Source organism: Phalaenopsis equestris, unplaced genomic scaffold (assembly GCF_001263595.1).
Source record: "Phalaenopsis equestris unplaced genomic scaffold, ASM126359v1 Scaffold199982, whole genome shotgun sequence".
Lineage (NCBI taxonomy): Eukaryota > Viridiplantae > Streptophyta > Magnoliopsida > Asparagales > Orchidaceae > Phalaenopsis > Phalaenopsis equestris.
This window is the reverse complement of record NW_018219826.1, coordinates 74,524-88,394: the sequence shown is the minus strand read 5'-3', so window position 1 is coordinate 88,394 and position 13,871 is coordinate 74,524. Positions and strand designations below refer to the sequence as shown.

Here is a 13,871-nt window from a genome sequence, read left to right as displayed (position 1 = left end):
AACCAGTAGTATGTAGTTGAAGCTAGTTGCTTTAAGGTATTGAAGGATTTGTATGCCTCTGATGATGATTTTCAGAAGATTTGGAATTGTTGTTAGGACAGATTGCATGGGCATCTTCACATATCAGATTATTATCCATTCTTATAGGAGAAGCTATGCATCCTCTGGTGTTGTTTGGGGAGCTTACTTTACAAGAGTGCACAATAGAGGAACGACATGAACAAGACTATTTTTAACTAAAAAAGTATTTTTATTAGCTTAGATTAGTACAATATATGAAAAGCATGTTGGACAGTGCAAATTTTTCACTTACCATAGACACAAGGGTAAAATTTGAGTTTGTACTCTTTCTGTTTTTGAGTCATCTTGATTGGATGCAAGCATGGACTTTGTTGTTGGTCTCCCACGAACCCAACGGAATAAGGATTTGGTTAAGTGGTAGTAGATTGCTTCTTCAATCCACATTTGGTACCTTGTCACAAGATGATGGATGCTTCACATATTGCAGATTTATATTTTAGTAGAATTCAAGTTGGTTGGTTGATGTGGAGTAATGCTTCGGGCCTATTGTGTGATAGAAAGATACCACTTAGACTGAAAGGAAAGTTTTACAAGACGGTGGTGAGACTTGCAATGCTCTATGACGCTGAATGTTGACCTTTAAAAGAGAAGCATACAACTAATTTAAGTGTTGCCGAAATGAGAATGATTAGGTGGATGAGTGGCTTTACACTTAAAGACAAAATGCGAAATGAATATATCCGTGATAGGGCTGGTGTAGCTGCAGTGACAGACAAAATTAGAGAAAGTTATCTTTAGATGGTCTGGTCATATTAAACATCGACCATCTGATGATCCAATTAGATGAGTAGATGCTTTAGATTCGACTTATGTTAAGAAAGGCAGAGATAGACCTAGTAAGACTTGGGCATATTGTATAAAAAATTATCATAATTTATTAGATTTAAATGAACATATGACTTAAAATGGGACATAATGGAGAAAAAGGATTCATGTAGCCGACTCCATTTGTGGGATAAAGATTTTGTTGTTGTTGTAGATAGTTCATTTTCATGGTGTGTCTAGACCACGTTTTAGACAAAAAATATGAAATTTACGAGTCACTTTTGGTGGATCTTATGGAATAATTTAGGTACAAAGCTTCATCCGCAAATAAATGTACATATAGAGATGTTTAATTGTAGTTTGAGAAATGTTTTTTAGGTGCTTTGTGCGTTTTTTTCTTAGGTTTAATTTGCTTATAACAAATCCACTAGCCGGTTCACAAGTCACAATCCTTTTGAGACTGTATACAGACAAAATCCTTTTACACCATTAGAGTTATTGCTTATTATTACCATTATGGAGTTCAATACTAACGTAAAGGTCAGAGTCGAAGAAATTAAGGCCTTAGATAACTAGGCGAGGGAGAAATTTGCCGAGTAGAATGTTAAGTTTCAGAAATATGATTACGAGTCTATGAAAGTTATGACATTTAAAAAAGGTGACATGGTGTGGGTCAGATTAAATTGAGAGATTTTGCATAGTCGTTTGCAAAACTCAAGACTAAAGCTGGCGATTCCTTTAAGATTATTAATAAGATTAATGACAATGCATACAAGATTGATTTGCTGAAAGACTAATTTTTTTACTACTTTTAACATTGCTGATTTTTTGCCGTACTATGAGGATCTTGTAGCTTCCATAGAAGAAGGCAAAACCCTTCTCACCCAAGGAGAATGTCGCTGGAGTGTCCCATCCTGGTGGGACGGGCTTGAGGCGGGCTCTCACGTCCCATGAGTGCCATAACTGGAAATTTTTTTCCTATTGATAATCACCTAGTTTTGTGAGCTCTTATTTAGTTTATTTACATTTATAATTAGGATTTAATTTTGCCTTCATATAAATATGATGTGTTAGAACCTTGTTTGGATAGTTTTCTTTAGTTTTTGCGATAGTTTGAGATTTTTATCAGATTTCTCTCTTTCAGGAGTGTTGTAGTCTCTCTCTTTCAAGTGGTGTGCCTTACCTTGAATATCTTCAAATTTGGATCCTTCTGACTTTCTTAACCTTGCACTTTGGGCTGAACTGCCAAGTTTCCTGCTCTTTTCTTCTTGTATAGCAGTCAACTGCTTCTTCCCCCTCCTTGTCCTCACTTTTTCCTCTTATTTTTCTGATCTTACTATTCTACAAATGTTCCCAACACTTTCATACACCTTCTAGAAACCCTAGAATGGTGTCACTCTCTTTATCTGCATGCGTGCATGCACAAATAAATTTTGATCTTATAATAATATTTTTTTTTTTTTAGCTCTCGATTGATGTTCTATTTGGATTGAGCTTTTGGTTGCCTAATTTTATTTCAATACCAGCCAGAAAGTGAACCTCTTATTTATCTTCCTGCATGCGTTTGATATTCTGATTTGTTAGCAAAATGCTTACCTTGTTATCATTTTGTCTTAGGGGTCATTTATATACATAGCTTACAATTCTTATGTATTTACATATTTCACACTCCAACTTATATATTTACACACATATCACTCAAATCTTTAATATCATATAAAAAATATCACTATTACCATATTTTAAAAATTACCACTTCTTTAAAGTGAAATACACATTTTCATGCATAAGTTTAAAGCATCAAAGTGCTGTGTATGTAAATATGAAAGTTTAGGTGTGAATGTAAATACATAAGAATTATGTGCTGCATATGTAAAATAGCGTCTCATTGAAGTTTGCTTTTTATGTGGTCTGATAAGAAATTGTAAACTCATAGATTTTAATGGCACCTTTTTTCCTTTGCAGGTGGGTTTCATTTGATTTTGATGATACTTCAGCTGAGGATGATTATTGTGGTTGGGTATCAGAAGCCAAGTCTGAAATAATTAATTTGTTCGAATCTAATACGAGTCCAAACAAAAGATCACGAACTGAAAAGAGTAGCAGCAGCACATTGTTCACTATTCCAAACTTAATAGTGACAATGGAGCAACAAATATGGAAGGAACTCCCTGTAGATCTCTTGGAAGCTGTGATTGCAAGGCTCCCAATAGCCACTCTTTTTCGTTTCCGCTTGGTATGCCGAAAGTGGAATTCATTGCTAAGCTCTACTAGCTTCGCTCGTCACTTCGCAGAAGTTCAGCAAACGAATCCTTGGTACATTGTTCAAAACAGGGTTCATCGCTTTGATGCTGCCAAAGACGGAGCCATGTATGACCCTTCTTCGAAAAAATGGCACAACTTATCCATCCCAGTTCTCCGTTCGAAGATCTTTTACATCGTTGCTTCAGCCGGTGGCCTTGTTTGTCTCTTGGATATCAACAACAGGCACTTCTATATATTCAACCCTCTTATCAATGCAGTCAAAGTGCTCCCGCCGAGGTCCACTCGTGTTCGTTCACGAGTGGCTGTGGGGATGGTTTTGACAGCGAATACGGCGAACGGAAGTTACAAGGTAGTCTTGCTTGGATGCAATGGAGATCACGAGGTCTATGACTCTGCGCTAGACCACTGGTCTCATCAAGGGTCTTTACCTCAAAGTATCAAGCTTCCGTTCACCTTAAATTTCCGGTCGCCGACTGTGTGCATTGGCAGCACGATTTACTTTATGCTATCCAATCCTGACGGAATTTTGACGTACAATGTCGCCACTGGTGTTTGGAAACAGTATGTTATTCCGTTACCTTTGCGTATAACGGACCATACAATTGCGGAGTGCCAGGGAAAGGTTTTGCTCGTGGGACTGCTCTCGAAAAATGCGGCGACGTGTGTTTGCATATGGGAGTTGCAGAAGATGACACTTCTATGGAAGGAGGTTGACAGAATGCCAAATATTTCGTGCTTGGAGTATTACGGGAAGCACGTAAAGATGACTTGCGTGGGGAATCAGGGGGTGCTCATGCTGTCGTTGAGATCAATAAGGTCGAATCGTTTCATCACATATGATTTGCACGAGAAGAGATGGGAGAAGCTTCCAGAGTGTACGCTTCCCCTTAATGAGAGGAAGCAGTGGATAGCATGTGGCACGTCGTTTTATCCTTGTCCAACTGCTCGTCCTTGATCATGTTTTTTTATCTTGTGCGAAGGTATGCTCTTGGTGCACTCTAACTAATAGGCTCAGTAAATGTTTATGAATCAATAATTTGGGTTTTTAAATTAAGGCACTCATTTCCTTTGTTTTGGGTAGGTTGTTCGTGCCTATTCAGTCTGGATAGTAATGATATATTTCTGTATGGGCATTTACATACATAGTACACAATTCTAATGTATTTACATATGTCGCACCTAAACTTTCATATTCACACATATAGCACTCAAATGTTTAATATCACGTCAAAAATAGTTCTATATTACTTTTTAAAAGTAAAATACGCTTTTGCATATATAGTTTTAAAGCACCGACGTGCTATGTATTTAAATATGAAATTTTAGGTGTGAGATAGGTAAATACATTAGAATTGTGTGCTACGATTGTAAATTTCCCGTTTTTCTATTGCCATCCCTATGCAGACTCTCAAACAAATGATTTTAGGAAGCTTTGAAAGAAGTTGAGGAATGAGAAAGAGGAGAGGAATGGAAGGAGGAAAAGTCTCGCGCAGCTTAGGAGTGGGAAGCATTGCAGAGCATTAAATATTCATTTTACATCATAATCTTAACTATCACATTCTGTGAAAACAATCAAATTGATCCCTAGACCTTTATGTTGTGTTCATTTGACCTTCACCTCTTTTAGTCTCTAATTTAATCTCTTAACTTATTACAAATTGACTATTTTTCCTTCATAATGTTTTTTTTTGGTCCTTAAACTTTACACTTCTGATAATTTGATGAACCAAAGTGGAGAATAAGAGAAGTTTGGGGTCAAAATGAGCACTCCTTAATTGTCTAGAGATCACTTTTGTCATTTTCTCATCACATATCACTCAGACCTCTATTTATAATTGAAAGTCTTCAGTGGGATGAGATTGAATAATTAATTTCTTTTTTTTAAAACAGTACATGCTAATATTGCACATTAAAAACCTTCAATTATATGTAAAAGAAGAAGCAAAAATATTGTCTAACCAGGTATAGTAATTCTCAGGAGAAAAGGAAAAAAAAAGAATAAAAAAGGAACATAAATGAAAAAAAATAGAAAAAGAAGGAAAAGACACTCAAAAAGTAAAAGCCTTGAGAAGAAACTTGAAGCTGGCATAGGGTCGGTGTTTGGTTGCCGATCACATTTACGTTTAATAGGATTTATGTAATCTGATAAATTTGGATTACACAAATTACGGAAGGAGCTCGTGCGAGACAGGATAAATTCTTCTTGTGATCTGATTTACTAAATCTGGATTTACGTCGAATAAGTGACGAAATGCGATAAAAAGGGGACAGAACACGAGGAAATTTAATTTAACGGATTTATTTTTATTTTTTTTAGTATTTGGCAGGATTTAAGTTAAATTCATGGCTAAATCTGATAATGAATCTGTTACTAAATACCCTCTGGAATACAATGATACTGGCATTAATATACTTCGAGATAACACTACCTAATTTGGCTTCTTAGTTCCTCAAGGTGAAAAACTTTTTTTTGGGGCAATTTGAATGATTTTTGAGAAAGATTTGGATGGCCTTAGTCTGTAGTTCCAAAGTACCAAAATCTTCTTTTGACCAACTGAAAAAAATCAATTATGGATTTGTTACGCTGACCTAGCCTAAGGGCAATTTTGTCTTTATTAGCCTGAGGTCTATTTAATATTTATTTATTTATTATTATTTAATATAAATAGGGCCAATATGTTTAGGGTTAGGATTATGCATGATATTATTATCCTGGAGTCTTAGGTTTAGAGTTTGAAAGAGTTTTTCTTTCTCTCGAATTGTAGGATTTGCGAGAGATTGTTTACCTCTCGAATTGTAGGTGATTATCTTTTATGTATTTCAGGTTGTATTGTTTGTGTTATTGAAGAAAAACAATTTACATTGTTCTAATTTATGCAAAGAATCGTATCAAACTAGTATCAGAATTTTTGATTTTGGAAATTTTGATTGGATCAGTACTTATAGAGTTTAAAAAATTGCGAGACGGTACTAACTACTGGATCTTGGCGTTTAGTGCCGAAACAGTCGCGAAATACAACAAAGGAATTCCGGCCTGAACCGCGCGAGACAGTTGCATTGGGACTGCTGCGTCTATGACTTAACGGTGCGAGGCAGTCAAATTTCGAGCTTGTGGGGAAGCTTGTGGAATCGAGAGAGCCAGCTGGGAAGCAAAGAAGGATTGTGGTGTATGCTTGGTCACTTTAATACGTGCAATACAGTCGCATAAAGAGCTAGCTGGGACGTAAATGATGGGATCACAGCATACATATAACATAATTGTGACGCACCGGGTTCCTCACAATACATACTCGTTCTAATTGGCGAAGACCCTATTTGGATTACATGGGAAGCCATCAATGAGATTTCAACATATAGTAGTTCCTCCTCCGTGATTGTAACCCGTCTAGGAGGAATGGTGGCCAAAAAAGTTGACAGTTTGGAGAATAAATTAGAGGAAGATGTGAGCTAACTTAAATTTGGGATAGATTAAAGGTTTTCTGCCATTGATAGCTGATTTGAAATTCAGGAGGAGATGATAATGAAGTTTATTAAGATGCAATTCAAGTCCTCGCCGACGGTTCAATTTGCAAAACTCTAACGAAGGGTTGATCGTAGGGGTGTAAACGCTCGTGTTCGACTCGTTTATATTTCAAGCTCAAAAAGTGTGTTCGTGTTCGTTTGCTTAACGAGCCGAACACGAGCTGTTCACGAACAAAGAGTCCTTTTAACAACCCTAATAATGTAGTCATAAGACATAAGACAATAAGTTTGAACAAGATTTAAAAATCATTATTTATATTAAAATATCATTTGAATCTAATTTAATAATTTTTATTCTATTTTCTTAATCAATATTTTAATTGATTATAAATCTTTGTAGCCTTGTAGTCAATCAGATTTTTTAAAATACTACTCAATATATATATAAACTTGATGAGTAGTATTTCGAGCCAAAACGAGCCGAACACGAACGAACACATCTTAACTTATCGAACAAAATTAACGAGCTGAACACGAGTTGTTCGCAAACAACGAGCCGTTTTGACAGCCCTAGTTGATCGGAGAATACTTGCCCGTTCTAGGAGGAATGGTGGCCAAAAAAGTTGACAGTTTGGAGAATAACTTGGAGGAAGATGTGAGCTAACTTAAATTTGGGATAGATGAAAGGTTTTCTGCCATTGACAACTGATTCGAAATTCTGGAGGAGATGATAATGAAGTTTATTGAGATGCACTTCAAGTCCTTGCCGGTGGTTCAATTTGCAAAAATCTAACTAAGGGTTGATTGGAGAGTACTTGACTGAATACAAAGAGAGAGATCGAGCGATGGGACATAAGGATGAAAGCATCCACTTTCAAGAAACCCCTCCGAGGGCTGGTGGATTAGAGATTGCCAAAGGAGGGGGTTGGGCCGAAACTTGGAGGAGGGGTTATGCAAAGGATGTGGAGGGGCACAAAGAAGAAATGAGAGAAGCCGAGATGGGGTATGATTATGATTGAAGAGGGAGTTTTACCTTCGATATATGGGGGAAAACAACAAAGAGAGAGGAAGTTGTCATGGAGATGATAGGGTTAGGAAATTAAAGATGTCGATCTTTGAGGGGGAGAACACGAGTGGGTGTACCGTGTAGAGAGATATTTTACGGTGAATGTGCTAAATGTATAGAAGCTCATGACAGTAAGATTATGTTTGGATGGGAAAATCCTAGCATGATTTTAGTGAAGGGAGGCTAGATACCTAATTTGCTCGTAGAAATAATTTAAGGATTGCTTATTGGAATGTTTCCAAGCTATCTGGAAAGGAGACCTACTCGAGCAATTTGCGATCGAGCCGTTTTGATAACTTTGGTCACGCAATTATAGGATGTTAAGGGTAGGGGCGAGATTTAATTCTTATTATTTCTGTTAAAATATTCATTTTAATTTAATTTAATATATATTTACTATATTTTTAATTAATAATTTAAATTGATTTTTAAACTTTGTAGTTGTGTAGTTAATTAACATGTGCTACTGTGACATAAACATACGTTAAAGATTTGGTTTTTAAATGTATAAATACATAAGAATTTTATATATATATATATATCTATATATATATATAATTTCGATCCAAAATGAGCCGAACACAAACGAGCAAAACATTATTTGTTTTCAACTCGTTTATTTTTCGAGCATAAAAAATTTATTCGTGTTATGTTAGTTTGCTTAGCGAACGAATCGAATCGAGCTACTTAACGAGACGAACACGAGCTGTTTCCGAACAACGAGCCATTTGACAGCCCTAATGAGGCAGGGGAGCTTGATTCAATAACAATTTCCTTTATCCACCTTGAGGAGAAGGTGTTTTTTTTGGAGGGGAATATGGTTACACTGACCTAGCCTAAAGGAAATTATGTCCTTTATTAGCTTAAGGGCAGTTTAGTCTTTTGTTATTTGTTATTATTTAGTATAAATAGGGCTAATACATTTAGGGTTTGAGTTATACATGAGATTGTTTTCTTTGAGTGTTAGGCTTAGGGTTTGGGAGAGTTTTCATCACTCAAATTTTTGAATTTGGGAGATTGCCCAACCCTCAAATTGTAGGTGCTTGTCTTTTATGTATTTCGTTTGGATTGTTTGTATTATTGAAGATAAATAATTTACTTTGCTCTAGTTTGTTTGAAGAATCATATCAGGATTATATCATAAAATGCTATAAGTAGCACATCCATTGAAGAGTTTAGTTCTTGATTCATATTGCATGTTTACAAAGTATTTTTGCTGTAAATTTTTTTGAAACTAGCACTTAATTTATAAACAATTTTTTTTCTCGAAGCAAATAAAAATTTGATGGTTAGATGATTAAGATCCATAATCTTTTCTTTTTCCTTTTTCTATATTCTTCTTATTATTGATGGCTAGGATTATAGTTTTTGTTTAAGGGTTTCGGCTTTGGTTGTTGTGAATTTAGGTTTAGGATTAGGATTATGTTAGTTTTGTATATGATTGTAGGTGGGGGCGACTTTTATTAGAATGATTGATGGGTGGCGTGTTTGGTAGATTTAGAGAGAGAATGGGTGGTGATGTAATGAAAATGCCAATACTCAATGTGGAAATCATTTGGAGCAATGTACGGTGGCCACAACGGAAAACATGAAGTGATTAAACATCACATAAATTAAATACACCAAAATTTATGCAATTTGGCTTCAATTAAGTTTGTTTCCAAATGAGAGGGGAGAGGGTTTGATCAACCATATATATAGCTTCAAAATTTGGGAAATTCAGCTTAATGCTTCGTTCAAAATCCCAATCGGTTTGGCCGACCACCTGTTTTGAATTTGATTTGGTTTCAAGTTTATTCTTAGGCTCTACTTTATATGCCTCTCATATTTGAAAATTTAGCAATGAAGGTTTATTACAAAAGGCTCTGTGATTGACATAAAAACCCTTAAGAGATGCCTCTTATCTACGCATGCAAAAGAGGAAGAGTCTTAGATGGCCTTTTAAACTATTGAAAATATTTCAGATATTTGTTTATATTATATGGAGTCTTTTAATAATAAGTGTAGAGTGAAAGGCTGCTGCGTACAAAGGAGAATACGAGCGAGGACTTGGAAGTATAGGAAGGAGGTGATTGATTGGGGTGGAGATGGTTTATTGGTTAGAAATATTAAATAGGAGAGATACTAGTGATGCATTAAGAGATTGTTAAAAAGGGAGAACCAAGGCTGAGAGACAATATGGGATAGTTTTTTTTTTCTAATTTGAGAGATTAAAGGTGACGAGATAAAGAGGGAAACTTCTAGAGACGTGATAAACAAGGTGCATCCTTCTAATTGAGAGAATGGGTTAGAGTGAGAAAAGTAATGGAGAAAGAGTTTGTAAGTGAAGTGCATTTGAGTTTTCATGTGATTGAGAGAATAGGGGTAGAGAGAGAAAGACAAGGCATTGTTTCTATAAACAAACACTGGGAGTTGGGTTTGGGATGTTTTGTTGTATTGTTGATCATTGATTCTTTGGAAGAAGTGCGGGCCGAGCGGTCGAACCCCGTGGCCTATGTTTAACCCAACTTATCCTAAACCGCTGTTGTGCCACGGTTTTCAAAAACCATGCCCGGCATTTTCAAAAGGCACCGCGCCAAGAACGCTGCCCCAAATGTGCCCAAAGTTTCATGCATGAACTTATTATAAATGAGGCGGCTTCCTCCTTCAAGTAGTTATATATTCAGTACTTCTGTTGAGTATTTGTTCATTGACAGCAGCTTTCCTGTTGGGGATTTAGCCTATATGAGAATATTTTAATACTAAAATCATTCATTGTTTTGATAAATCATTTTTTTTTCGCTGGACTGTCATCTTCTTAATTTCATTTTTAAGAAATGTATTCTCCTTGGAATAATCATTGCGAGTATTTATTCCAATTTTTTTTTTTAAATTCATCTCTCCTTGCATGTCTTTTTCATTCTATTTTTTTAATAAATCAATTCTCTGCTCTTTTATCTTTTAATTCTTGAGCATTTACATATCTACCACCCAATTCCTATGAATTTGCATATCTAGCATCTGAACTTTATTTATTTTTTTATTTTTTTTTTTTACATTTATACCACCAAAATCCTTTATATCACATAATAGTGGTACATTTATACCACCAAAATCCTTTATATCACATAAAAATAGTACCATTTTAACTTTTATAAGGTAAAGTATACATTTTTATGCATAGGTTGTGTGATGTAAATGTAAAAATTAAGATTTGGATGCTACATATGTACATATAAGAATAGTGGTATGCATGTAAATTTTCAATTTTTTTTTAAATGTGTTTTTTTGGTCCCAACACCATACTAATTAAATATTTTTTTTTTGCTTTCCAGGCTTGGTCTCATGTCACCACTCTGCTGATGAATAGGCTTTAGATTTTGGTCCTACATTGCTGCAAGTCTAATTTTAATATCTCTATTTCTGAATATCTGTCATGTACTTGCTTTCTTTCTGGATATTATAATTTTCATAATTGTTAGAACTTATAAAGTATGTGAAAATTTTAAAAAGTAAAAAAAAAAAAAATTGAGTTTTATGCTTGAGAAGCGGAAAAAATATTACATCAGGATTCCGCGTGTAGAGCTACTTGTTGAGTCCAATGAAATTACACCGTAGATGTGATCAACCCGATAAAACAATGAAATATTCCCCTCGTGTTATTCAAGTGCTATTATTGTGTGTTATTCAAGTGTTATTGTATGTTATTCAGGTGTTATTGTATGTTATTCAGGTGTTATTGTGTTCTTGGAATATTTATGGTATTATAATAACAAAATAACACATCAATAATACTTGAATAACACATAATTACACCTGAATAACACACAATAACACTTGAATAACACGAGGGGAATATTCCTTTGCGTTACTGATCAATCACCTCCACGGCGTAATTTCATTAGACTCCGCACGTAGCTCTACGTGCGGAGTCCTGATGTAATGTTTTTTTTTTGAAAAGCGGCAGGTTTTAGGGACATGGAATAGATACTATTGTATGAAAGAAAATGTATATTGTTCGTGAGTTCTGTATCATTCGTGAGTTTGTATAACCCAGGAGGCTTGTATGAGTACGGTGAAAGAAGATAATGTGTTTTTTAGACCTGTATTTTCTGAATATCTAATCATACTCTTGCAGTAGAGTGGATGAGATGACCTAATTTCTAAACGATGACAATGAGATGATTAATTTGAGTGGTAAAAAATGAAGAGGCACGTAATAATCGGTATTTTCTCGTGTTGCTTTTATAAAATAAAATAATTTTTAAGAACTTATAATAAATGAATGAATATTAAAGATTATATATTTGATTTTTTTCGATATAATTTTGAGGTTTTGCATTTTATTAAATATAATGGTTTTTTCTTTCTCGTGTTGCTTTTATAAAATAAAATAATTTTTAAAAACTTATAATAAATTTATACTAAATGAATGAATGAATAATAAGGATTATATATTTGAATTTTTTTAATGTTGTGAAATTTTGAAGTTGATTAAGTATGATAAATAAACTAATATTAAAAAAAGTTGATAAATGAGTTTTAAAAATATAATTAATATTTTATTATAATTATGATGTTAATTTTAATTTAATAAATAATTTGAAGAAAAAAAAATTTTTTTCGGGAAATGTGAGCCTAAATAATAATATGTGTCATCTGCACTCTTGATTGAGATGAGAAATTATACCCCCAACAATTATGTCACAGATACGAGCACTAATGTCAAATGAAAAGATTTACTTTAAACCATATGGGTGCTAAGCGTATAAACCTGGACAACCCCTCGTAATTAATTGAATTTGATGTTTCGTAATACAAGTGAATGCGTGAGTTTGTGATTAAATTATTTTGAAATTGACGAATAATAAAAAAGCCTTATTTTAAAATGATATTCTTTTAATTGGGATTTATAATTTAAAAATTGCCTCATAAGAAATTTTAGATGACATGATTTTCATCTCTTTTTTAAATATCTATAAATTTTAAGGATAATTATATACATTATTTTTTTTATTTTTTTGTAAGAGGGAGATATAAGAGACTCTAAGTACATGAGCCTAAGAAGCCTCAATTTTATAATGATGCTTTTTATTTTTTAAGTTTAAAAATTTTAAAACAAATACTATATTTTTGTTTGATATATTTTTTATATTGGATAAATTGAAGATAATAAAGGTCAAATAATGGTAGCCACTTATGATATAGTAAAATCAATTAAATTCTTTAAAATCATTTTTAAGAAAGTGGCAATAAAAAATCTAAGTGAGATGATGATTACAATCTTTTTAATTATAATATTTTTTATTTTTTCCTTCTTTTGACATTTTTTACTTTTTATTTCAAAAATGCATAGCAACATTTTTTTTGGACACATTTTATTTTTTTTTAGAGAAAAATATGATATAATTTCCATTTAAAGAGTATATTTTTTTTCTTTTGTGAAAATATTTTGTATATAATATTATTATAATTATTACATTTATAAAACTATTTTAGCTTCAAGTTTTTTAATTTATTATCAGAAATTAAAGAAATTCCTACAAATTAAAGAAACATAATATCTCTTACTTTTATATTATGAGTCATATATACGTCATGCAAACGTCACATTATTCCTCAACGTCCTAAATATTATATACAAATATTCTTGATGCGCAACCAACAAATTTTCATCATCCGGCATGAATTTCGGTGCAATTTTTTGAAAAAGAAACATTCAATCTTCGATTAAGTGTCATCCAGAACTCTGATTTCAACAAACTTATAGTCATACTGATCGGCTCGAAGAGACGGACCTAATGATATAAAAGTAAGTCTAATCCGGTCAAATGAAGCCCAGATTAAATCATCAAACCACTCTTGGAGGATTTTCGAAGGCATTTGAAATGTTAAACAGATACCAAATCTAACGAGTTCATAGTCGAATCGAGCGTCTTGACAAGATGAATCCAATGAGCCCAAGATTGCTCAATTCTGACATCGTTAAGGCACTCAAATGTCAATCAAACGTCATCTGATCAAGGGAAGCTCTCCAGACCGTCTTATTAAAATGGTTCATATTCCTGCATTAATTGCACTCAAAGTACTGTAAATAGAGTCTCACCTCTCACATGAGAGGGGGGAGGCCTAAAAAAGAAATTGAGGCTTTGAGAAAAAGCTCAAGTCCAAGATCATCCTCGCCATCGTCGATCGTCGTCGACAACCACCGTTGACCTCTGTCGACCACCGTTGATCGCCACCGCTCACAGCT

The 13,871-nt window shown here is 33.9% G+C and overlaps 1 protein-coding gene across 1 annotated transcript in view; it reads left to right on the top strand.

Annotated features, from left to right (window-relative positions):
• Positions 1–11,131, top strand: part of LOC110035797 (F-box only protein 6) — a 31,694-nt gene extending 20,563 nt beyond the window's left edge. The window contains exons 2-3 of the mRNA XM_020740087.1: positions 2,812–4,091; positions 10,954–11,131. Coding sequence (XP_020595746.1) covers positions 2,812–4,066 — 1,255 coding nt within the window. The 3' untranslated portion in view covers positions 4,067–4,091; positions 10,954–11,131. The remainder of the gene's footprint in view (positions 1–2,811; positions 4,092–10,953) is intronic.
• Positions 11,132–13,871: the final 2,740 nt, after the last annotated feature.